The 25,572-nt window shown below is 37.4% G+C and overlaps 2 protein-coding genes and 1 pseudogene across 9 annotated transcripts; 2 read left to right on the top strand and 1 right to left on the bottom strand.

The window, feature by feature from the left end:
- The first annotated feature begins 3,057 nt into the window (after positions 1 to 3,057).
- LOC137879511 (signaling threshold-regulating transmembrane adapter 1-like) lies at positions 3,058 to 7,514 on the top strand. Of its 2 annotated transcripts, none has more exons than XM_068720275.1 (6): positions 3,058 to 3,190; positions 5,431 to 5,547; positions 5,640 to 5,673; positions 5,809 to 5,867; positions 5,945 to 6,024; positions 6,222 to 7,514. In XM_068720275.1, the coding sequence occupies exons 1-6, from the start codon at positions 3,160 to 3,162 to the stop codon at positions 6,468 to 6,470; spliced, it is 570 nt and encodes a 189-aa protein (XP_068576376.1). In that variant the 5' UTR covers positions 3,058 to 3,159; the 3' UTR covers positions 6,471 to 7,514. The 2 variants fall into 2 exon arrangements, with proteins under 2 accessions (XP_068576376.1, XP_068576375.1); XM_068720274.1 differs by having other exon boundaries at positions 3,058 to 3,193.
- Positions 7,515 to 8,862: 1,348 nt separating this feature from the next.
- Positions 8,863 to 10,630, bottom strand: LOC137879364 (ammonium transporter Rh type B pseudogene; annotated as a pseudogene).
- A 2,407-nt stretch (positions 10,631 to 13,037) lies between these two features.
- arfgap1 (ADP-ribosylation factor GTPase activating protein 1) lies at positions 13,038 to 25,036 on the top strand. 7 transcript variants are annotated; one of them, XM_068720003.1, is made up of 13 exons: positions 13,038 to 13,223; positions 15,733 to 15,803; positions 16,279 to 16,388; positions 16,475 to 16,646; positions 16,775 to 16,875; positions 16,967 to 17,053; positions 17,156 to 17,270; positions 17,361 to 17,417; positions 17,577 to 17,609; positions 19,276 to 19,332; positions 20,329 to 20,388; positions 20,916 to 20,971; positions 21,079 to 25,036. In XM_068720003.1, the coding sequence occupies exons 2-13, from the start codon at positions 15,744 to 15,746 to the stop codon at positions 21,416 to 21,418; spliced, it is 1,248 nt and encodes a 415-aa protein (XP_068576104.1). In that variant the 5' UTR covers positions 13,038 to 13,223; positions 15,733 to 15,743; the 3' UTR covers positions 21,419 to 25,036. The 7 variants fall into 7 exon arrangements, with proteins under 7 accessions (XP_068576104.1, XP_068576107.1, XP_068576106.1 ...); XM_068720006.1 differs by lacking the exon at positions 19,276 to 19,332 and adding an exon at positions 17,857 to 17,886 and having other exon boundaries at positions 20,922 to 20,971; XM_068720005.1 differs by lacking the exon at positions 19,276 to 19,332 and adding an exon at positions 17,857 to 17,886.
- Positions 25,037 to 25,572: the final 536 nt, after the last annotated feature.

The raw sequence follows: 25,572 nt of genomic DNA, 5'->3' as shown, positions 1-25,572 counted from the left end.
TTTGTGTGAACTTTGTATCAGGGTTCAAAGAGTGTCTGGAACCACGAGGAGAAAAATGTAAATAGTGTAGGATGTGGAACAACCAAAAGACCTCAAGATGTCACTGTAGCACAGTCACACCAATAGCATACTGTCTATTGAAATCTAAAGAGAAAACGTGCTCGGATAAGCCCGAGGGTCCTCCAAATGGGGGACCTAGTACATAAAAACTTAGAGAGTTTTGTGTTAAAAGTCACTGGCAGAGAACCCACGAAGAACGAATATAATGATGTTATAGTTCTGCAGAAACCTCAGCGTCCTGGGAACAACATGAACTAGGTCACTTATACATGAGACAAACACATCTCCCATCAGCCAAGCAAACAAATAACAAAATATCATAAATCATAACTCGATATGACTGGAAAAGACCGGAGAAAACAGCTGCTACACTCCGCTAGCAACGTGCTACCTACAAAGATGCAGCATGAAAAAGCATGTCCGCTTGACGGAGATTACGGACATATCTTCCGTTTCTCTCTCCGATAAACCATCGCAGAGATATTCAGCTTCGAACACAAAAAGTCACACAGCTTTCATCGAATATTGTACTCACTTTTGGTCGAATCTCAGCGAAAAAATGAAATATCTCCGTACTTCCACTGCTTGGTGTGTCCAGCTGCATGTGCTCCGTGTGAATCCGTTGGATTCGTGTCTCTCCGACACTCCTCGGCTTCTTGGGAGGGTTGGAAGCTCAGCAAATTAGATTTCAGATCTACCATCAGATGGGACGTTTTTGAGCTTTATTGGCTAATAGTGCTATCAATCATCTAGCTTTCAATTCCAGGCAATTCTATTGGCTTCTACGGTTCGAAGGAGGTCTCAATGGTGAAAATCGGAGAAAGGGGGGCTGAGATACAGCCCTAAACAGAGAGAGTGGGCTGAATCTGAAGCAGTATGTGACCATAAAATGACCATAAAAAGTGCTTAGAAAGAGCTTAAAACACTCAAAAAAAGCCCAATCTTCTGTCTTTTGATTCATTGAACATCAGGAGCGATACATAGAAGTGATATAGAGTGTTTTTTAATTTAAAAAATATTTTTTTATTCAAATATTGGAATATTTAATCAGTTTTTTAATTTTATATGCTCTATATTTTATAAATGTTTCACTGTATCTATGTATAACTATGTATAGAGAGCCTTTATCAGTTGTTATAAGAGCTGGGAATATTTTAAATCTTGGATTTCCATAATTTCCAAAAAACAATATCCTGAAATTGCTGTTTTTCCAGGGCGAGCTTTAGAATTTTCCAAGTTGTGCTGTGTTCCATCCTTATCTTAAGTTAACCTGTAACATGTATACTGATATTTCCATGACTTTTCACATCTCAAAAATATATATTAAAAAAAATATATATATATATATATATATATATTTTTTATTTAATTATACACTCAATTAGGTATTTCTTATCTTTTTTTGAGCTGAGGCCTGAAAATAGGCCTCGTTTTTAAAAGGTTTTAAGAAAAACAAAGTGAACTCTTTTAGGATGATGAATCCACCATTGAGACGTACATATTTTATTTCTCTAACTATTCCTTTGATTTCACACAGTGTCATAAACCCATTTAATGGGCAGAGATTAGGGATCATGGAGTCACAATACAGAGCACGTTGTCACCAGAACCTCTGTTGAATCCATCATGTCGAATATAATAATTACACTCTTGTGTGTCCACTGCTTCCTTTGAGAAATCCTTAAAAACTCACACATACCCTGGCTTTTTCTTCTACACATCCATCTCTTAAAATAACTGCGTGTATCATATTGTGAAGATGGACATGGCTTGACCTAAAGTTGCCCACACACCTGACAAGAAGCCAGTCATCCAGTGTTGGTGGGTGGGATGTGTAAAAACAGACCTGGGGACCAGCTGGATGTGTCAGGTCTGAGTCGCCACTTCACTGAATTGACATTCAAATCAAATCTGGAAAAGGGTGCAGTGTGCATGTAAGAAACATTTTATAATTAAGAAACTTTATGTGATTTAAATAGTGAAGGCTTTGCTGTTTTCAGTCATTATTCAAACTACAACATTTCAATCCATCTTCAAAGACGAGCAGTCTTTATTGGTGTAAATCAGCAGTGGCTTGTGTGTTTGTGGCTACGATTTTTGTGACCTTTCACCCCCTCGTCTCTCTGATCATTCTCTGCCATGTATGCATCTCAAGTCACCTTGCAGAGGTCATCAGGTGACAGTAAAGTCTAGAGAATAGAAAATTTGGTTCATCCTCAATCAGGCGTACAGAGGGGCTGTATAACCAGTGGTTTAACTGTGGTCCATGTAAACATTATATCCACAATGTGGTCAAAACTAGGACGAGACTTAAAACCAGGACACTAGATTGCACGTAAACACAGCCATTAATGGATCTATAATCTTTGGGGATATCTTGGCAATCTCCTATAAGATCTCAGTTGTTTCACAAATATAAAGTGTGTTTGGCCGGCTGCAGCCCAGGTTTAGCAGGTCCAGCTACAGAGAGAGGTTTACTTCCGTTTTATGATGCTGATAATGGAATTTTTCTTCACACTTAGTCTTAGTCATTGTCACTGGTATATTTTTGTCCTAGCAACTCATGGCTGACTTTACAGCTTTATAACAAGATATGCGATAACAGCACTAAGCTGATGACTTAATGCACCATTTTATTTAAATCTATCCTGTTTCCTTGAATGTTGAGGGGGAGATTTATCCTCTCATGAGATATTGAAACATGACAAAATGATAAATAGTATGCATAGACAAGCCAATGAAAGTGACAATTTACTTTCTCAAAGATACTGAAAGGAATTTTCAGGGTAATTTATGTGAAAATTGGTTGTTTTACCTATAATATTCCCTAACATTGTCAAAAGAGGTTCACTGTCTCACTTCATGATGCTTTGATGTTATTTTCAGTCTACAGAAAGTTTGTGGTTTTCTGCAAAAGCACACATCCTGCTACGTGTTAACAGTCCTTTGAAAAAACTGTTTCTTCTCTCGAGTATGCATCACACCGTGTGAGGGTAAACATGCAACAGTTGCCGTAGTCTTGTTTGTCACATTTGCAGTATAGTAAGAGAGACACAGAGAGAGACAGAGGGAATTGTCCTTGATTGAAGCTTCATTGCCATGGGAAGCAGTTGCAATGAGACACAACAAGGTGGTAAGTCTTGATTAAAGATTTAGAAAATGTCATCCAATGTGAGACTTTATCGAGATCATTCTTGATATAAGGGTTGATGTGTGATTTGAAAGGTCATCTATGGCATATGCCGCATTCAGCTGCATTAAGTACAGCTTAGAAAACATTGATACTACGGCGACAATACGTAGGTAACATAGTAACATTTGCTAGTGTAGAAACTAGAGAGGTCTCACTCCATTTTCTTTTTGAAGAGCTGAGTCTATTCCCAGGAAATGTAAGTTTTCCAGATTTTTTTCTTTAGACTTTTACATGTCACAGAGTATATTTACAATGTTGTATTAGCACTTTAACTGAAGTAGAGGATCTGAATAAATCCTCCACCACTGGATGCTACCATGGTAACAATGTGGTCTAACTATTCCATTCTCCGATGAAACTGTAACTTAATGAAGACAGTCAGTGAAACACAGATGCATGTTTAGGTATCACTCAGTGGGTTAATTAGGTTTGTGCTACTTTGCCCAAAGGCGACGACATGCAACGTCATGCACAGAATGTTTTTCACTTTTTGACCAATTATCACACCACTACAATGTGAATAATTATGTATATCTCAACATGATTGTATATAATAATTATGGGGTATAGGGTTGCACCACTGCAAATAGCTTGTATCGTCACGATGGGGCCGATTTATTCAATTTCTATTCAGTTCAATTCTATTATACATTATATACTGGAATTTTAATTTCTGTTTCTGTTTTTAACATTTTGTTGTTGCATTTAATTGGTTCACAATTTAATGAATAAGTAATTCCTGATCATTTTAAATATGTTTACCTAGTTGCTAATATATGATTAATTACTTATTATTTTAATAATAAATAACAATTCAATACATTTATATATGTATCTATTCATTTGTTAGATTTTGTGTCTAATGGTGTTTGAACAGTATGAGAGTGCAGTGAGACATAGCTTGAAACAATAAAAGTGACTGGGACAAAAATGAGATTTTGAAAAGCATTTTCCATTAATGTTGTGGTGAAGGTGAAGAAACAGAGATTGAATACTTTCTCACTTTATTCAAGCGAGACATAGGTTCAGTGAAACGTCAGAATAGTCTACTGCAGTGAGTTGCACTGAAACAAGGCTTTGCGAATGTTTTTTAATATAGGAAATGCATCCAACATTGTTTGCTGAGCATGTATTCTTGAAACACAAACCTGCTGCACTGTGCGATCACACATTTCACACATTCACGTGTGCTATAATGTATCAGTTAAAACCTCTTCTTCTGCTGCAGACGACTGAGCAGATCCACTGAGCAGCTCCGATGACATTCTGTAGGTGGTGTAAATCTGCTTCCATGATTTGTTTTATTGCCTTGTTTTCCAAAACAGGGAATGAAACAGTCTGCTGACACTTACTCCTTTAAATGTTAGGCATTAAGTTATTTTTTTGTCGAACCTTGTTTTAGCTAGCATTGCAGTTCATGTGACAAAACCCAACCAAAAGACTACATGGCCCAGGTTTGACAAAAACAAATGAGGGAATTACAACTTACCTGCCCTTATAATGAGGCTGGGTATTGGTTCAGACATGGATTGTGTTTGAAAATAGGTGAACAAAAAACTAAATTACATTTTTCCAATTAAACTGATGTGTGCATACAGACTGTGACAGTGGACACAATTTCAGTGTTCTTAAATTTACAGTGTTGTCTAAATATTTTTTCCTTTTAAAAATCGATTAAGCTTTTTCAATGTCTTATATGCACTATTATTGTGCTATTTCGGCGGTCTCTGTGAGTGAAATGAGCTCTATAAATAAACTTAACATTTCCCATAGTTTCTAAAATATACTATTTAATTTTGTGTTGGCAGATACTGTGGTTCAGTGGTTAGTACTGTCACCTCACTGTGCAGGTGGGGTTTTTGTCTCTGTGTCTGCAAAGGTTTTCTATAGGTGCTTTGGTTTCCTCAAAACTCATATACATGTGGTTAGGTGTGATATACAATAGAAACTTAAGCCTCCAGACACTGAGAATGGACATCTCATGTTTTGCATTTAAACTTCTTTAAATGAGAATATTTGCATTCATAGGTTCTGGATTTTTCAATGCGGGACCTGTCAATACGATTTTATGAATTTTTATGGCTTAACTTTCTTGTGGAAAAAACATCCAACACATACTATTATTGAAAGACTATTAAATTATCATAAATTATCCTTATTTTTTCTTTTCTCTTTAGATTGGGATTTGTTGGGTGTTCCATTTAACCTACAGGTGATATTCGGCATCATCATCATAATGCTGGTCCTCTCACTGTGTTGGAATATGTTTTGCTGCGTATCAAAATGTTCCTCAGGTAAATAAGTTATTTGCTTGTGAAAAATCCAGTGAACACAAATTCATATTCTTTATCTGATGCTGAGAGTATTTTTCTTTATACTGCAACAGGAAAAGGGCTATTTAAACCAAGGACAAGACAAAGGTATGTATCATATATATATTCACTGTTCAAAAGAAAAGGCAGATTTGTCTCCTCTTTAACGGTCTGCTTTTTCAGAAGTTATTACCAAACTGAAAACAATAAAACACATTATCCTCCTTGTATGTCCAATTTAAGACGGAGCCAAAGGCAGATGGAAGATAATCCTATTTATGGAAACATAGGCTTGCAGTCAAGTAAGTGCATTGTACATGTGTGTCTCTTTCAATGCCTTCATCTGTGTATGTTTACAATGTGATGCTGTTTTCCACAGGCACGGCTTTGTTCACAGAAGTTGAACCTCAAGACTCTTCATCTTTGAGGGATCAACATAGAGTCAATTCTGAGTCACAGGTAGAGTCTTTAAACTCCTTTTCAAAGATTGAGGTCTCATCTGTTGAACATGTGATACAGAGAGCCTTTGTAAGGAAAGGCCAGGATTGTGTTGGATTACATTCGATAACTTTGCTATAAGTCTCTTTAAACCTGTCCTGTACATATAATGTTGTGTAAAGACATTGCATTATTGTTTTTTTTGTTTCTCTCTCCAGTCCAAAACTCAGGACTGCTATGCCAACCTGACCCTGAAGGCTCCCAGGCAGCAGTCTGGCCGTGTCTCTCCACAGATACAGTACTCAGACGTAGTTCATTTAGAGGAGGCGCCGGAGTCAGACAAGGAGGATGAAGGCAACGCTGACGGTGTCTCCACCATGTCTGATCTGTATGCTTCTGTGCAAAATCAGCGCACCAAAACCGTCACCACTGCAGACAGTGGAGAGGGCTACGCCAACCATCTTTGAGATGCCTTAAATGTTCATTGTGCATCTTGACCTGCCACCACAGGATGGCACTGTTTGTTGTTTGTCATCAAAAATGACAATCCCTTTGTGTAGCTAAGTAGTGCAGCTAAGTAGTGCATGTCATACCACTCATGCACACTAACTGAATTTTATTAGTTGTATGAGAGAATATTCATAATTTTGCTTTGACTTGCCTTGTTTGGTGTTTCTGTAAGAGCAAAGCATTTGATTAATTATTTCAAATATATGTTTGACTTGTTGTTTCTCTGCTAAATCACACTGGGATTTATTAATTGTGTGTCATTACTGAATGATACCCATTGATTATTTAAGATCCCCTCCTGACGTGTTTGAAGACAAATACTCTGCTTTGAACAATAATTTGTTTCTGATATGTTCCACCCAAAAGTTTGTTTTCTTTTTTCAGGTTTTCTCATCACATTTGGCTTCAATGCTTGTTGTAATGTAACAATATCCTGCTGGTACGTTTTGAGTAGAAAGGGACTTCAAATTACATTCCCACTAATCAATATCTGACTTGTCATAAATAACTATTTGTATTGTAAATGCCAGCTCCTGTAATCTTTCCTGTCACTTGCTTGCTTAATGTTTCAACCTGTCATATCTGACATGACAAAAAGGATTACAGCAATAATAAGCACATCTAACAGATTGTAAAAATTCAACTTTGTTTAAAGTAGGCCTTTATCATTTATCCTTTTTTTTTAGTGCGTCAGTGGTGAGCTCTGTAAAATTGTGACAAAAATACAATGCAGGTACGTTAGCTTACAGAGCGGAAGATCATACGTCCGTTTTACACTTTCACATCAATAATATAGCCTACAGGTGTTGAATGTTAAGAATTATTAGAACAATGTAGATAATGAGGTGAGTAAATTGACGCAATCAATCTGAACTGAAATCTTTGTTTTCAACCACACAGTACAGAGGCTACTGTGATGGTCCATCATTTTCACTTAGAGGTCAAATTTCAAGTCATGTTCGCAGTGGTGTGAGGTTCTTAATAAAGCTGATGTAACTAAATCAGAATGTTGAATCCATTTTTCTTTATGCTTTATCCTTTTCCATGAAGAAGATGATCAAAGTGTTTATCAGTAATCTGTGAGTGTTATGAACTTTATATCAAATGCAATTTACATGGACCCTGAGTAGAGCTTTGCTTTCCCATAGTCCATGATTAGATAAGGCCCACTGTTGACCCTATAATTTAATAAAAGAGAGTGTGGTGATGAAATTCCTCAACCTTTGTAACTATTGGCATGTAGGCATTCACTTAACAGTATATGTTATCTGGTATCTGGTGTTATCTTTTTTCTTAAGGACACAACACACTCTTTGTGGACTTAAACACTTAGGTGGCCCAATAATACAGATAAACAAAGTAGTAAATAAGATAGGGGGCTTGTAATTGAGGAATCAAATACAGAATAGTTTGCGCTGCCTTTATTTCCAGAGAAGTTGGCAGGAGATTTGGCATTCAGCAGGTGTTTATAGATTATATAACGATATCTCATATGTTTGATGTTTTACACTCTTTGGCTTGGATGAGCAGGACATACTTTATTGATAGGGCTGGTAGCAATAGCTTTTCAAACAGAATAACAGGATTGTAAGTATTATAGTAAGAAAGAAACCAACTCCAGATGTGATATTGAAAAAAAGAAAAGGAAATACTGTATCTGAAATGGTTTTGCAATGACATTGATTCAATGGATTCAAATGTACTTACAACATTAGTTTCAAATCCATAGTTTATACATCAAAAAATGTATGTTTAACTGCAGTGATTGGTTCCTAGTGAGTTAAACATAACCATAGGGATGAGTAGACATCATATGATACGTGATTCTCTCTACATTTAATCAAATGGTCCAATGCTCATTATTCAGTACAATCTCAATTGAGAAGGAGACTCTTTTGTTCAGAATTTGAAATCTAATTCAATGGGATGATTACCTGACTGTAACTGTTGTTTTAAGTCTTAGTGCACAGTTTTTAAACTTGATATTACCATCAAAAACGTCTCTAAAAATGTCATGTTTTATACTTTTCTTCTGCTTCCATTTTAGCAGCACTAGATATTCAGTGTAATTACTATCTTGCAAAGGATCCTTTTCAAGGGATGCTCAATTCAACTTGTTTTGGTGGATTCTGTGGAGTCCAGCCCTGTAATCAGATATACAACACAAATGATATGATGCATGTCGAAAAAAGATTATCTAACTGCTTATAGCTTTTCAAACCCAAGTGCAATGTTGACCAATTCAATTTTTAAAATGAATTATAAAATGTAAGATCAAATGGATAAAAATGAAGTGATGCCAATGATTTAATTTGATCATGGGTTAAATATAACCTGAAGGAAAACGTGCAATTTATAAAATATTTTTTATTTCACAACTTTTTTACATATAATGTGAAAGCAAATACATTTTATATTATTAATTGCCCTTTGCCATTTTGCATACAGTACTTCAACTTCAACAGTAAACAGTAGCTTTTGGTGAGGGGCTGATGTTTATAGGTTCAGTGAATGTTTTAGCTCAAATTCCAAATCTCTCCATCAGGAGTGATGATAAATCATATATCCGAAACTCTTGCAACAAGTGTGAAAAATATCTCAACTTTGAAACAATAGTAATGGCTATAATTCAAAAATGGAATGATTCACAATTACTGCCTGTCTGTGTCGACTTTTGTGTTCATAGAGCTCATTTGTATCTTTTCCTCATAGCTTATGGAGGTCTTGGGCTCTTTTAAACGGTCAAAGTCAGAGGGCATGTCAAAGAAAAGCTCATCATCAAAGCAGTCCTTGTCAGAAGGGGATGCCATAAAGGGCAGCTTTATGATCCAACCAGTGAGCAGCCCACCAACAGCAGATGCTGCGATGGTGGAGAAGATAGCTGCCACCTGGTAAAGAGCTTGTTCCTGTGCAGTACGACCCAAGCCCGGCTTCAGCCCAGGAATCAGCCTCTGCAGTTCCAGGAGCTTTGGATCTCCCTCAGCTGGAGCACGATGGGAAAAGATCTGGTACATGCTGGGCCCGTAGGTTTCCTCAGTGGCTAGGAGGATGGCACAGATCCCTGCTGTGGATGATATGAGGCCTGTGAGCCCGTGCAGGTTGTGAATACCACACTGGTCTTGGATCCTCATGTGCCGGGCCATAAAGGGGGTCAGGTACCTGTATCCAAAGAAACAAGCAGTGCAGCCCATGATGCCCAGGGCGTACGCGGTTACAGGGGAAATCATCATGTCCACAGAAGCCCCAACAGTCACGCCACCTGCCAGAGTCACGTTCTGAATATCAGCCATTGTGAGCTTGCCTCTCTTATTGAACACTGCTGAGAGTGCAAAGGCGGTGATAGTGGATGAGCTTAGACCTAAAAAAGTGTGGAGTATTGCTCTGTGTTGATCGTCCCCCTTAAAGGTCAGAGCAGAGTTAAATGAAGGCCAGAACACCCAGAGAAACAAGGTTCCCATTAAAGAGAGGATGTCAGAGTGATAACTAGTGATCTCTTTAGAGTGTCCCTCATTCAGGCTTGGGCGGTACAGTGCAAATGTCACCCCTAGACCAAAGTAGCAGGCAAACAGGTGAATAAGAATAGAGCCACCTGCATCAGTGATTCTAATATATTTCAATACAGCCCACTCTGTCACAGCGAAGAAAGGGATCTCCAGTAAAGCCATGACCAGGAGCTGAACAGGACTGGTCTTGCCAAGCACGGCTCCGAAAGAGATGAGCACCACAGCACAGGCAAACTCTGCATTCAGCAGGTTGATCACTCCCAGGTGAATTTTACCAGCATAGTAAAACTGGAAGAAACCTTGAATCAGGATTGCCCACTGGATCGAAAATGTAGCCGTAAGAAAGTTGAAGACCATTCCACTGAAGCCATAGAATCGGAAGAAGGCCAGCAGGCACCCGAAGCCTATGAAGATCATCATCTGCACATCAGCAAAGTAGGGATAGTCTTGATAAACAGAGTTCTCCATCGGGTTGGTCTTGTTGTTTTGCAGCTTAGCATTGGCATTATCATCATAAGTGACAAAAACAGCATAAAGAACTAACATGACAACCTCTGACACTAGCACGAACGCCGGCAGGCGCACCTTCAAACTTGTAGACACATTCATGACGATGGACAGCTCACAGTTGCTCCCCCAGCAGCAGGAACACAACTTTATACCTGTATTTTTATCAGATAAGAGCCACTAATGACTTTGGGTGAGGAGCATAACCCCAATCAGACTGTACTTTAATCCTTCAGATTCCTCAAAATTAGTCGTGTTTAATCTCTGAAGGCAGATTTCAAGAGCATAATTTAGGGTATATTAAAGATTAATAAGGATGCTGTAAAACAGAGGTTTGCATTAATTTGACACAACAAAAGCAAAATGAAGGCTACATTCAGGCAGTAAATGCTGCGCCACATAGCAGTTGTTAAATTACAGTTTTATTCACAATAACGTTGAGTTTTCATGTTAATTTAATATTCAATGCCTACAATATTATTATTGCTACATGTTGCATCGCTCAAATCATAATAATATACCATAAAAGGCACCATGAACATCATTACTTTTGCTTTGGGTTCACAAAATGACAGTTGATCTGAGATTAAAACTATTAAACAACATTAAAAGTAAAACTAAAAGTTCTTGATTTTCTATTGCTCCCATTCTTTCCTAAAATGGGTCTGATGAGTAAAATGTCAAACGTGATGACAATATTAGTGTACATTAGTAGATTATTACACTTATTACAGATATCACAATCTCAACTAATAAACTTCTTTCAGGAACTGGTCTCATGACCCAAAGGACACTAAGTGATTATTTATCATACGCCCAGGACTTTGGATCAACCATGATACACCACCTGTTACGGCTGACCCTATAATGTTTTATAACTCCAACTGTTGGGTTACGATCAGGTCATAGAGGACATTTAATATATATATATATATATATATATATATATATATATATATATACATACATATATTAAAACTTCTGATTTTATAAAGTTGTGTTAATTTCATGAAAGTCTGTTTATAATTCTTGTAGTTTCCTGCCATATAAACTGGATTTCCTGCTAGTTGTATCTCACCCGCAGCACAGAACAACAGAGGTGAAGGATTGATTCACTGATTCTACCTGGTCACATATAATCCCATTAATTTAGTTGTGGTTTATCGTTATTTATTGTACTGTTCATTATATTCTTTATTCATTCCATCCATTTTGTTTATTTGATCGTTTATTTATTTATTTTTTGTGTAGTAGTTTAGTTATATAGTTAGTCAAATACATTTTTCTTTATAAAGAACTTGATCATTCGATTTGTGTGTATATAAAATAATACATCCCTGTACACCTTGAGAAGAACTCCGTATAACCCTGAGATTAAGATTCAATTGGTTAATATCAAATTTTGAAGTTTTCCCTGTTTTTTCAAAATTGGGTGGTGTCCAAAATGGAATCTTCTGTTAAATTCTGTTTGGTGGCTTATGGCGTAAACTGAGTGCCATCATTCTTTTGAACTAATATGGTTTATAAGTCATAATTTAATTAGTTATAATCTTTACATATCTTGATATTTATTATTTATCAAATCTGCTACCATGCTTACCATAAGAATTCAGTTTAGACTTTGTGGGGCCAGGAACTGTCGCGGGGGAACAAGTTTTGGAGACTGACTTTGAGTTCTTAAAATCATTCCTGGGAAAGTGCTTGAGTTTAAAATGAGCCACTTTAGAGGCTGTTGACCATGTTGGCTAGCTCATCTCAAAAAATGATCCCACAATTCTCAGCTGTGTGTTAAAGCGTTATTCTTTTTTTGTAGTTTGACTAAAATCATTTTAAGATTACATTTTTGGCTGTTTACCTTTATTGGATGGTAGAAACTAAAAAGTCACAGAAAACAACTGTGGGTGCTGAGCTACATAGACAGGGGACACTGCTGGCTACATGATATGTACAGACTGTAAACTGTTGGTCATCACTTCAAGATGTTCCAATGTTGTTGTTTTCAAGATTGATTAGATTAATAGATTTAAGTGAAACCTAAAGTTTCAGTTCACATCTGTTATATGTATTTATTAGTTTTACTTCAATACAGTTTGTGTAAATGCACAAAAGAGGCAAGGCAAATGTATTTGTATAATAGGAACTTTCAAATGCAGAAGTAATTCAAAGTGCTTTACATAAGGCAAATAAGTGGGATAAGTATAGTTGGCATTAATACAATTATTGGCTGAATTTAATTTAGTTGCTTCAGTTTCAGGAGAAAGCTATCTCAGTTTAGCCTCGAAATGTGTAAATGTCTGCTAATTCTGCTCAGAGAAAGACATTACTTTGAAGATGTGATAATGACAGGTGATGCCAAATTTAGATTGTGTATCTTCTCGTGTACATTCACGCTCCGAAGCAGCAGAGGCGGTAGAGAGAGAGAAAACAGAGAGAGAGGACGATAGAAAATATACACGAAGAAGAGGAATCCGGACTCCCATGATGCATTGCACTGCCAACGTATGCAAACAGGAACATGGCTACCGGTGCTTAACATCAGCAGCCTATCGTTACAATACACTTCTGTTGACCCGACACAGTCTGTGACAGTAAAATATTTGCTGTGCCTCCGCCACAGAAGAAAAGCCTTCTTAGAGTTTATCGGCGGAGCAGCAGACCTTCTAAAAAACAACGTCTTCGTTGTTCATCAATCACAGACAGGTAACGGTTCAGTTAGCTCGGTCGACAGCTAACGTTAGCATTGTCGTTAGTCACCACATCAATTCACTTACATTTTAAAATATTGGTGAAGTGTCCATGGGGCAAATACGTGTTTAATGATAAGCCGAAGTAAAACACGACAACGGCGTCTTAACGTTTTACGTGTGTCGTTAAATGTCCACGGACATCTGTAACGTTAGTGTTTGTTACGTGGAGCGTTGACACGACTGCACTTCTGTGTGGAACATTTGTGGTTTCATTTCATTAAGAGACAGATGTCACCATGACTTCTGTCTTATAATCATGGTTATTTGCATTTAGGCCTTGCTTCAAGGAAATCTAAACTAAAACAAATCTGATTAGCTTAAACAACATCCTTGTTCTTGTGGACAAATGAAAGCTGAGTGTGTTTTCATAGAAAATACCCATAAAGACTGTCAAGTTGTCTGTCAATTTGCTCCTAGGAATCCTCAAAAGTGCCAAAGCTTGGCAGAGGCTAGACACGTTTCCTCCTGTTGTATTGTGTCTCCTAATGAAGCTGGTTGAAAGAATGTAAACGCACCAGTCGAGTGAGAGTTTTCTTTGCTGACGTTCACCCTCATATTCACCTGAATGTCTGCATGGACTTATGAAGAGGGCCTCTCTGTGAAAACATCACACCTATCTGAGAATAGTACAGTTCCAATCCACCCTAATACAGACGTTGCACTGTGTATTGGACTGTTTCTGTGATTCATTTTCTATTTTTATAGTAACATCGGTATCTTTAAACGACTGCTGTTATGATTAGATGGTAAATGAATTAGGTTATTGTTCTTTTGTTGTAAATATAATATATTTGGGTTTTGGACTGCTGGTCTAACAACATTGATTTTGAATATGTCACATTGGGCTTTGTAAAATTGTGAGGGGATTTCTTTTCTTTCCACCTTTAGTAGAGTACATCTTTTTCAGTTCAATACCTGAGTTTAAAGGGTGGAGCTGGCTTTTTCCATATTTTTTTTTTTATCGTTATCGTGAAAAGACCAAATACCAACCATGCATTATTCTAATACATTTATGAATTTCTTGCCCCGTCTGTGGTTCTCTGTCCCAGGCCCATTCATTCTTATAGATTATGTAAATATTTAAAATGATAACTTTTCTTAAAAGAAAAAACGCTAAGTCTGTTTCTAAAACCGCTGGGCACTGTAGATTAGATTAGATTTTAGCTATCATTATTTAAACAGGAGTTAAGAGTGCATTTGGTAGGGACGTGCATTAATACATATTCAGTGGTTTTTGGCAGTAGGTCAGTGTAGGATAGGCTCTAAGGAAACTAAAGTGTCCATGTACATGGCATTGAAGACATGTCACCCAGTGTAACGTGTGGCTTCCTGATGTGTTTTCATAGTTTTTGGATGTCATTAGAGGTCTATGACAAGGAGGAATAATATATACAGTATTAGGCTTTGGCTACATAGACTTCTTATTAGGATTAATTCATTGTTGGTTTTAGTCTTTTCATGGGATTACCAACGCATAGTATTAAATCATCTGTACTGATATGTTCAAAAGAGAAGATTCATTTCATTTAATCTTTGTCAACAAAGAGAAAAAAAGAACATCACCACTATGTAGGGGTTACGGCAGTGTAATGAGTGAATGTGTTATAACTGCTCAAAAAGAGTAAGAGCTCACAGCTATTTCAGGACCAATGAGTTTGTTAATTAGTCAGTGGATCAACAGAAAATTAGTTTACAACAATTGTCAATCATCAATTCAATCTTAAATCATTTATCAATCAGAAAGGCTAAACATTCGCTGGTGACAGCCTCTTACATTTGAGGATTTGTTGCTGTTCTCTGACATCACCCTGTAATTGTTTTTTGGTATTTTTTGACACATTTTATACACCACGCTAATATTAGAGTAATCAAAAATATATTCCAAAGATGTATTAATAATACAAATAATAATTAGTTGCTGTCCTAGTTTTAAGAGCTTACGTTTTGATGAATATTAAGCTGACCTCCTGTATCATCCTGGGAAGGTGTTACTGCAGTTTTTTGCCGCTTCCCTTGGCCGCAGCCTGCCTGCTGCTTTCATCCACTTTCAAGGCGAGGCACAGTTCACCTCCAACACTCCTGCTGTCTTTGGAGCAGGTCCAGGTTTGTTTTAGATGACGACATCAAAACAGTTCTCACTGCTATCAGCTTTGAACCAGAGCCTGGTTAAAATTCACAAGTTAAATCTGACCTCTGTTATATAACACAAAAGATGTCACTTCTATTTTAGGGCTTTTTTTCTTTAAGAGACACTACAATAGGAATGTATAATTTCAGTATGTGAAATAGTGCTTTAGTGATATGATTTCATTAAATTTTAGGCACTTCTTTCAAGATGTAGCTTGGTAATATAAAGTAGTGGAGTATTTGTGTCTTTTGAACATATCTATACAGATGATTTCATACTCTGCTTTGGTAACTAAATGTTTTACTTAAGAAGGTCCTCTACCGTTGTCTTTCAGTGTGGGTCAACATGGCGAGTCCAAGGACCAGAAGAGTTCTGAAGGAAGTGAGAACCCAAGACGAGAATAATGTAAGCCATCACAGCAACCTATTCATATGGCTAACCGTCACTTCTTAGTCAAAATAGTGTCCCATCACTGGACCCTTATAATCCACATAGCTGGTGGTAGCAGGTGTTTGGGATGCCTGCAAAGTCGCACCATTTCACTCTCCTTCACAAAGTTTCTCCGCTTTCATCAACGATCAAATAAAATGGTGGAGGTCATTTTAGGTTTGAATTTCACTGCCAGTGGACATCTTGTTGGCCTGCATCTTTGGTGATAATATTTGACAGATATGTGTCCTAAACTAAAAATTAAAGCACAATATGAATACATGTAATATTCTATTTATTTAACTGACACTTCAGTGTGAAATGATTGTGTACAATGTTAAAACGCATGGGGTTAGTGGACTTTTTGTATACCGTAGATTTTTTCCTTATAAATGCGGGACCAGAGATGTGTAAATGTGTTAACTGTCCAACGGGCCTTGTTGTTTTTCAGCTATGTTTTGAGTGTGGTGCTTTTAACCCTCAATGGGTCAGTGTGACCTATGGGATCTGGATTTGTCTTGAGTGCTCTGGCAAGCACAGAGGCCTGGGAGTACATCTCAGGTGAGTATAGTGGACCGTATTATGGTGTTGATGCTTTTGAAAATACTGGACAGCCTGATAATGTATCTTTTCTGCCCTGTCTACAGTTTTGTGCGCTCTGTCACCATGGACAAGTGGAAAGATATTGAACTTGAAAAGATGAAAGCGGGAGGAAATGGAATATTCCGTCTATTTCTTGAAGTCCAAGATGATTATGATCCGACCTGGACGTTACAGGAGAAATACAACAGCAAAGCTGCTGCACTCTTTAGAGACAAGGTGAGGTGTGCAGGTGTATAGGTCTTTGCTCAATTTGTCTATTGGCAGAAGGATCTAGTTTTGCTGAGGCTTCTTTGAGATAACTAGCTTGTGAAGGTGTCTTATTTTGATCATCCTGTATATAACAGGTTGCAACTTTAGCGGAGGGTAAGGAGTGGTCCATTGAGACATCCCCTGCCAGAAACTGGACATCTCCTCAACCCAAGACCAGCCTTTCATCCTCTCATCGGTAAAAGTGATTTCTAACACACTCACACTATGGGCAATGGCAGATTACAGGACAAGCATTAAAGCAGTGAATTCATGCTTCTGTCAAACAGCTCTGGAGGACCGGGACAAAGCTCAGCAAAACCTGGCGACAAAGCTTTTGAAGACTGGTTGAGTGATGATGTTAACTCGTATCAGAGGTGAGAGGCTCACATTCTCTACATTTATTTTATTATGCACTTGTCTGTTGGTTTCTTTGTCTTAAGTGTTTTATTTCTACATGTGTCTTTATGCTTCATTAGTGGAGGGGGCTATAGTGGGAATCAAGAGAATCGGTATGTTGGCTTTGGCAACACAGTGACCCCAGAGAAGAAAGAGGACGACTTCATCAACAATGCCATGTCTTCTATTTATTCAGTAGGTCACCATGTATATCTCTTGTCCACTTGCACTTTTTAGTGTATTTTTCTTCCCCCGTGGCAACTTAAAATTTTATTTTTTTTGCAGGGCTGGAGCAGTTTCACTGTTGGAGCTAGCAAGTTTGCTACTATCGCTAAAGATAATGTAAGTGTATATGTGATAAATGCTTTATTGTTTTTGTGCTGTATGGAATTTCAGATTTTTCTGCATGAAAAAATAAAAACCAAACAATCTAAAAAAACAACCCTCATAAATAATAAAGAGGTCATTCATATATCTTTTTGTCTTTTCCCTCTCCTATAGACATCTAAACTTGCAAACCAAGCAACCTTAAAGGTAAGACTGATATAGTCATGGGTAACCTGCTACCAGTACTACTACTTTTCGTCTGTCGGGATTGCGTTTGAAGTTTTCTTCTGACAGCTCTGTTTTGTTGAATAGGACCCCTATACCTAAAGGGAATTAGTAGTGTTCAAACAATGTGTGCCATTTTGCTTGGTAAATCTTTTACCATATAATGTAAATGTCAAGCTGCAATAACTGTGTTACTACTTTAATATCTCTTTGCCTTCTCTGGATGTAGTTAAAGGGCTATAAAGCACCCCCAGAACCGGTAAAGCAGATAATAGGTGCATGGCGCTTTTCTGCATCATCATTTTTTTTTTTTTAAAGATACACATTACCCATTTCTTTTATTTTTGTTAGCTTGTCAGTTGTTGTTTTTTCACAGTACAAATTTTTTTGCAAAATGGTGAACACCATCTTCACGTGCTTTTGCTTGGATACTGTGTTTTTCTTGGGGCTTATTCTTTGAGTTTATGGATAACCTGTGGAAGACAGTTTGTAGCTGTATTGTGAGATGGGGATTGACTTTAATTCCTACCCCCAATACAGAAATGTTGTTCTATGAACTGTTCACTCACATCCATTGATAGTCGGTTATCCATTTATGCATGGCAGTTTTTGTGTTGACTGCTAACCGTGCCGTAGAAGTGTAATGGTATTTAAAAACAATTAAGTTTGGCATTAATCAAAATCAATGCAGAGCATCATTTGGTATTTGTTTGCGCCTCATCTGTTGTGTTATTTTCTATAAATAAGGCAACAAGAAAAAAATCCTAATGACAATTTTAATTTTACAATATTGTAATCCTAGTTCTAGCACAGATGGCGCCCTCTACTGGACATAATGGCGTAGCCATTCAATCAGGACGTGCCTACCCGAATACATGTGGAACCCACTGTATATAAAGCAGCACACATAACACAGCTGTCTGCCATCCTTCCCATGAAGCATCAAAAGTGATCCCACTGCTGCTGGCATTGAATCTAGTGCAGCGTTGGGCAGGCTGGGGGCAGCGCTCTCAGCGTCCTCTGCGCCGAGGCACTTGAAGCAGGCTTCTTGAAGATCCATCCCAGTGATGAGGCCGGAACATGACGGCTACTGACAAGGTTCTTCAAGTGGTGACTCCATCTGTGTCAGTGGGCGAATTGCTGTATACTGAAAAGAGAAAGGCAGACAGCTGTGTGTGTTGCTTTATATACTGTGGGGCCCACACAATCCGGGTAGGCACATCCTGATTGGCCGGCTGTGCGTTTCGGTGGGCAAATACATGCTCACGATTGGAGGACAGTATTACCCATAGAGTCCCGTGTGAGTTACAACATAAATCCTATATGTAGCACGTTTCTTTGATTATCTTAGGAGGCAGAGTAGAAAAGCAAAGATGTTGTCTTTTAATATTTGGAATACAGTCGAAGACTTAAAAATCTTCTAGTGTTTCACCAAACTACACAGTCAAAAATTGTATGCAGTGTTGCCTCATAAAAGAAGTTTTTTTTTTTTAACCATTACACCCTCTAGTGCTTGCTCAGTGTCATGGTGAATGGGAATGACTGTCACTTCATGCAACTTCAGAACAAGCAGCTCAGTGTCTTGCTCTACTGTGAATGTTTAACTGTTTCTCATTCAAGTGAATTCTCCCCTCTGACTTCCAACTAGGCTGCAGAGTTAGGACAGACATTAAATGAGAATGTTATCAAACCCACCCAGGAAAAGGTAACATTGATGTTTGAAGTTGTAGATTTGGTGGTGGGATAGAGTCCTTCAGAGACAACAAACAGCTTCAGATGTGAATGTGCTATTTTCTGCACTGCTTGTCTGTGTCAGTTTATCTGCTTTATGCCAGCTTACATTAAACGACAAAAGCTGCAGTTTTAAAGATGCAAAAAAACAAATCAAACCTTTGATTTCTCCAGTGACTCAGCAATGGGATTTGAAGAAGCACACAGCTGTGAACTGTTTATTTGGGAACGGATGTGAGTCAGATTGAACTTTCGGTCACTGGACAAGGCTTAAAGTACATTTAAACATTTGGAGGATCCAAATCAGATATCATGCCTCATATCAAGGCATTACGATTTTAGTTTAAATTTTGTAATTAAAGTCAAGCTTCACTGATCAATGTTAAAAGTTAAAATACCACAGTCTTGGTCCATATGTTTTTCATGAAATGACACAACCTGTAGCTCTTCAATTGACAGTTAGTTGCTCACTGGCTTTGCAGATCCAGTGTGTTTAAGCATTTGCATCACAAAAAGCTTCTTTTTTTAACCCAAATCCCGAGGTCATGATGAGTGGTTTCCACATAACTGCTCTAACTCTTTACTGTCAAGTGAGCCGGTCCTGGATGTGTCTTCAATGAGATCAAATGAGTCCTGTTTAGCTATAAGAAAACTTGATGTATTTTGGAAAGGCCAATGACTGAGAGAAACTAGTTTTATACTAAATGTTTTTGTCCTCTAATGTACAGTTGGCATTTGTGATTTACGGTATCTATAGTAAGCACTTTTGTATCAATCTTCTTGCTCTCTTGCTCAGTGGTTATAGCTCCTTTACTTTGGACTTATTTTCTCATGTTGATTATCAGTGCCCTTAACAAAACGCATCACTTTTCTCACAATCAAAACCAAACTGCTGCTTATCACTGTAAGTTAACCAATGGATGGATATTGTTGTTTTTAAAATTTTTTTTTAATAATTTGGCTCATTCAGGTAAAAGATGGCAAATTTCTAGATGAAATGGCAGTTGGCATCAATGGGCTGGCAACCAAGGTAGGATGGGCAGACCTCTGCCACGCTGTACAGATGCTAAACCAGTCTCCTGAGCCGGGAACAGCAACGCTGATCCCATGCTTTTAATTTAAAATAAGCTGAAACTGCAGAGCCAGCCTCAGCCACCATCAGAACCCTCAAAGGAGACTGGTTTTGCTATGATGATGAATGTTTGAACAATTCTAATTTAATGTCATCTCTCGTTTTTCTTGCTGCCATTTTTAATCTGGTGGTGAGTACTTGGTGTTAGAAAATAAACATCTGTTTTCAGCTTTACTATTATTGCCTCCAACTGTTGCTAAAACTAGAAACGCAGAATAATATTTTCATTTGTTGTGTAGCTAATATTGATTGTTTATGGACTTAGATTAGATATTTAAATTCCTGCAGTTATTCTTTCAACCACCATTAGTTTTTACCATTGGATTTAATTTTCAGATTAAGTAAAATACCATTTGTTTCTTACAAAGTCACAATGTTTGAACATGTACAGTAACGGTTGCTTAAAAGTCTTGTCTCTTCTTTAGGTTCAGGGAGCTGGTTCAAAATTGACAAATCTCTTCTCGGGAAAACCGGAGGATGGGTAATAACAACTTAATGTTTATTTTTTTTTAAATACACATACATAATCTGTTGTACTGTGTGAATGAATGCAAGGCAACATGAAGATGGTGTTTTGAATGTGTTCAGGTGTACCGGAGAGAGCTACCAGAACATGGATGCCACTGAGGGATATCAGGGCAGTTCTAGCCAACCGGTCTCAAAGGACTTCTGGGAAACCTTTGGCAGCAACAACTCCTTAAAGGCCAAGCAATCACCCAGCAGTGACAGCTGGACCATCGCGGATAATTCTGCAAAGAAGAGCTCTGACAGTTGGGACAATTGGGGCTCCGAAGCAGCGTCCAACAACAAACACAGCACAGAGGAGAGCTGGGAGGCCTGGGACAACAACTGGGAGAACGCAGAGGGTAAGACGAAGAAGAGTCCCACGAAACCTGCTGAGGAAACCTGGGATAATGCAGACTGGTAGTGACCTCACAACCATACATCTCCTCATCCTTCTCCCTCTGTTTCTCTCTCTCTGCTCATCTCACTGGCACTTTTAGGGAAAGAGCTGTGTCAGCTTAGCTCCCATCAATCCATTCAAAATATATTTATTATAAACCCAAGAAATGATAAATGAAGCCCGGGGTTAGGTTTTGCTCATTGTTAAAGGACTATTCTCAAAATGTACAACTATACTGACTCGCAGTCATGTATTTTATTGTAAATTGCCTTCATCAGCAGGAAGTAAGAAGAAGTCAGTGTAGATATGGTCATAACTTTCTGCCTGGGCTCCCCAAATATCTTACTCTTAACGGTGAAGAACAGTGTTCATACTGTATGGGTTTAATGATACTTCAAATATAACATCAATGCATCACGGAGAAAATCTGACACTGTAAATATAAATTCTTGTAAATACAGTATGATTGACTAAACACTAATGACATGATTTTCTGTTTGTTCAATCAAATAGATTTTTTTGGGCCCCTGGACCTTTTGCACATTTTGTTCTTATAGATGTATTTTGAAAAGCATTTTTGATTAAATTAGAGCCCTTTCCCTGCTGTAGTCACGAAGTGTTACATTAAATCAAAGAAACAAGCGACCACTGTAACAAATTGGCTTTCATTAATCAAGTCTGTGTGAATACGTACAATTTAAATTAAATAATCGAATGAGTTGGAGCTACAGAAAATTATTGTTGTAGTATTGTTTGTTGTTTTTTTGTTTTCATTTTTTTTTGTTTAAAATGTGCAAATAGTCATTGGGTTTGAAAACAGAGCTGTGGATACATTATTATGTTTTTAAGAGCAAAAAATGGACTGGATGGTTAAAAGTTGAATTCGGTGTGTCCCAAACAAATAAAGTTTATCAATAATTGCCCCTTTTAACTTGTAAAATAGTGAAGTTGGTGTTCACATTGTTGTCATTCCAACTTCTGCCTTTTTCTGAAAATGGATTTAAATTTAACATCAATGAGCTGTGAACTCTTTTTCATCTTCACCATCAACAGCTCACGACCTGTCTGCGACTCCCATTCAAATATTCTTTTTAGGCACATCCTCAACATCATTTTAGGATTTATTTTGTTATGCAACTCCTCAAGTTATGTTACTTTATATTTCAACTAGTTAAGTTACCACATTGTCTTTTGCGTTACAGCTTAATCTATTAGGGTGGAGAATTGTCAAGCAAAAATATGCCAGAAACCAATCCCGAAATCAAATTCTGAAGCATTGAATTACAATAAAATGTCACAATAACGGCCAATAATTATTGATCTACTTGTGGATTTACCTGACCTTGAAGCTGGCTGATACTTTTTGAATTGAAACTTTAAAATTAGAGCTCACATGGTCGGGCTAAACTGTATTAACTCATTCTCTTACGAACCTAGCTGATGATCAGAAACGGTGATTAATTACAATTTTTTTTCTTCAAAAATCAACTTTTGGTATTTTCCGATTTGTGTCTAAACAATAAATATGCATAGTTTATTGTAGATGATTCCACACAATAGTCTCATTTCAGGTTAATATACTGTAATGTATGAGTGTGGAGGTTGTTTCAATAACAGATGTTAGCTGCATGGTGTTGCCTGTGAGCCTATAACTTGTGACCTCAACTGAACTGACTGGTAATTCTAAATTTAATCTCGTATGAAGCACCTCTGTGTTCTCCACATTTGGGTTATTGCACCTTAGTCCTTATATGTTGTAAGGATTTGACGTCACATATCTTCACACTTGTTAATGAGGCCCATTATACGCTGGATGTTAAGACGGGCATAGCTCTCAAACACTTATTATGAATTTATTCGGCAGCTGCAGCTCATTGTTTTAACAATTGGAAATGTAATCAGTGTGAAGTTGGGTATTTGAAAAGCCTGTAGTAAACTTAAAATTCAAACGAGCCATCGAGGTTTAGAACTAGGGACAATTTTGCAGAACCTGACTTTCCCATGTGGCCTTTAATTCCCTATAACATAAAGAGTTGCAACTTAATCATACTGTAAAAGTTTAATTTGCCTGTTCATGTAATAACCTACAGATGCCCAGTCTTCATAGGAGCTGCAAACCCCTCAAACTGAACTCAAATTAAATACATTTGAACCAACTCCAGGTCTGGGTTTGATTTTTCTAAATTTGTTTATAATTTTACAACAGAAGATAAAGTTAATAACTTGTATGAGGAGACATCTTAACATATTTGGTTTGCACCTGATTCTTTGATGCTTGGTATCTGTAATAATTGGCCAGTATTTAATTATGAACTGCTCAGTCTACCAATGCAATTAAACTGCTGGATTGTTTGTTATTAGGGTGTTATAACACTTTTCTGTATCTCCGTAGGCAGTACTTGTTGGGCCTCTTGATTAGTAAAGATGATATTTTATTATCACAGGTTTTAATGTGGAAGGCCATTTCCTGGGAACTTTATTCCATGTCCATTTCCTACCTCTAAGAAGTCTTCAGTTTACAGCAGAGTTTTTTTAGTAGGGGAACTTTTTGTTTGTTCTGAACCTTTCAGCATTGTTTTGATGTTGCTTTGCAGCAGGCTTTGCTGTGGCTCATCTTGTCTTTGCTGAAGGAAGTGTGTTACAGCAAAGCAACAAAGATGGGTCTATATCCTCAGTGTGTATCTGTGACATTACAATGATGTAAACAAAAAAACCGATCACTCCTGAAACATTAGTGTCACTGAACCTCTGTAGTCGTGTTCATGTCATGTGTTGAAAAACCTTAAACAGCTGTGACTGCTTTCTCTTGATGACTGGTGTCAGTTTGCTTGTGTGTCTCTGATGCAGTGAGGTGTACACGTCAGTAAATCACCATCAAATATATATATATATATATATATATATATATATATATATATATATATATATATATATATATATATATCTCGTTAACCCCCAGCCTTCCCTACTAAAGCTTTATGTCAGTCATTTTGATTTATTTAGATTTTATGACGGCATGACTTAAAACATATAAACTGCCAGAAAATGAATGGAAGACTTTGTTCTGTGATATCTGATGTTTTCAAAAGAGAAATATTTTACCAGCCACATGTCTGAAATCTCTATCAGAGCTTATAGTTCTGAAATACATCTTTTTATGGTGAATGTTTGGGGTTACTGGTACACATGAAACACTTAAACTGCAGAATGTGTTAATGACTGAAATGCATCCAAAAGGTCTTGATATAAGATGTTTTTTTTTTTTTATTCACCCGATGTAATCTGAAGCCAATTCTAAACTTTAACTTTCCAGAGCAGTAGTTTGGCTCAGTGTCTGTGCCTGTCGAACATTTGAGATTGGGTATGTCCGTGTTTTGTTGATGAAACTATTATATCAGAAATACTATTTTTGATGTCATGCATGAGATGTAATGTGGAGCTAAATACATTCAGCTGTTTTGATTTTCAAAAGTCGTCTCCTCAGTGAGTTTCAGTGCAGTTGTCTGCTTTGCCCCCTAACAGTTTCACCAGCAGCCATCCCATGACGTGAGCCAGTGTTATCTACTCAGTTGAGGCTGAGGATGTTTTACCTGTATACATGGTTTCTGTGTTGAATAAAAGTGAATTGTGCCGTGAATGCCATTTGCTGCCTGTGTGGTGCAGAATCTAGTGTCATTTGTTGATCCTCTTGGAGAGAGAAACTTGATACACAACGTGGTTATGTTATGTAGAGCTAAGTTGTATAATGATGGGGTAGTTTGTTTGGGAACATTTTACACAAGCTTATTAAGTCTTTAGAGACACTCAATATGGTGGTGGTCATTTAATTCACCAATTCATGAGGAAATTGTTGTTATAGTTCAGATAAGGAAGTATTGATCGATAATTACAACAGCTCCCGTTCTTTTGTGCCTAGGAATGAACACTGCACAAGAATAATGTCTCTATGTTGGACTTGAATCTTATATCATTCAACAAAGAACTTAAAGCAAGTAGATGAACGATGTTGACCGTGAGAAAATAAACTAGTCCTTCTAAAAATTAGATTACAATTTTTTTAATAGCCTTATTTATCCTTTTGGAGTGTTATCAATATCATACTGATATTGGACACAACAGATAATATCAGTTATAGCTTTAGCCCTGACACTCGATTAAGGTGCATCTCTAAAATGTTT

Source organism: Cebidichthys violaceus, unplaced genomic scaffold (assembly GCF_023349555.1).
Source record: "Cebidichthys violaceus isolate CVI_PGR_0920_01 unplaced genomic scaffold, fCebVio1.0.p SCAF_25, whole genome shotgun sequence".
NCBI classification, from domain to species: Eukaryota; Metazoa; Chordata; class Actinopteri; order Perciformes; family Stichaeidae; genus Cebidichthys; species Cebidichthys violaceus.
The sequence above is the reverse complement of the archived record's forward strand: the minus strand, read 5'-3'. Positions and strand labels throughout refer to the sequence as shown.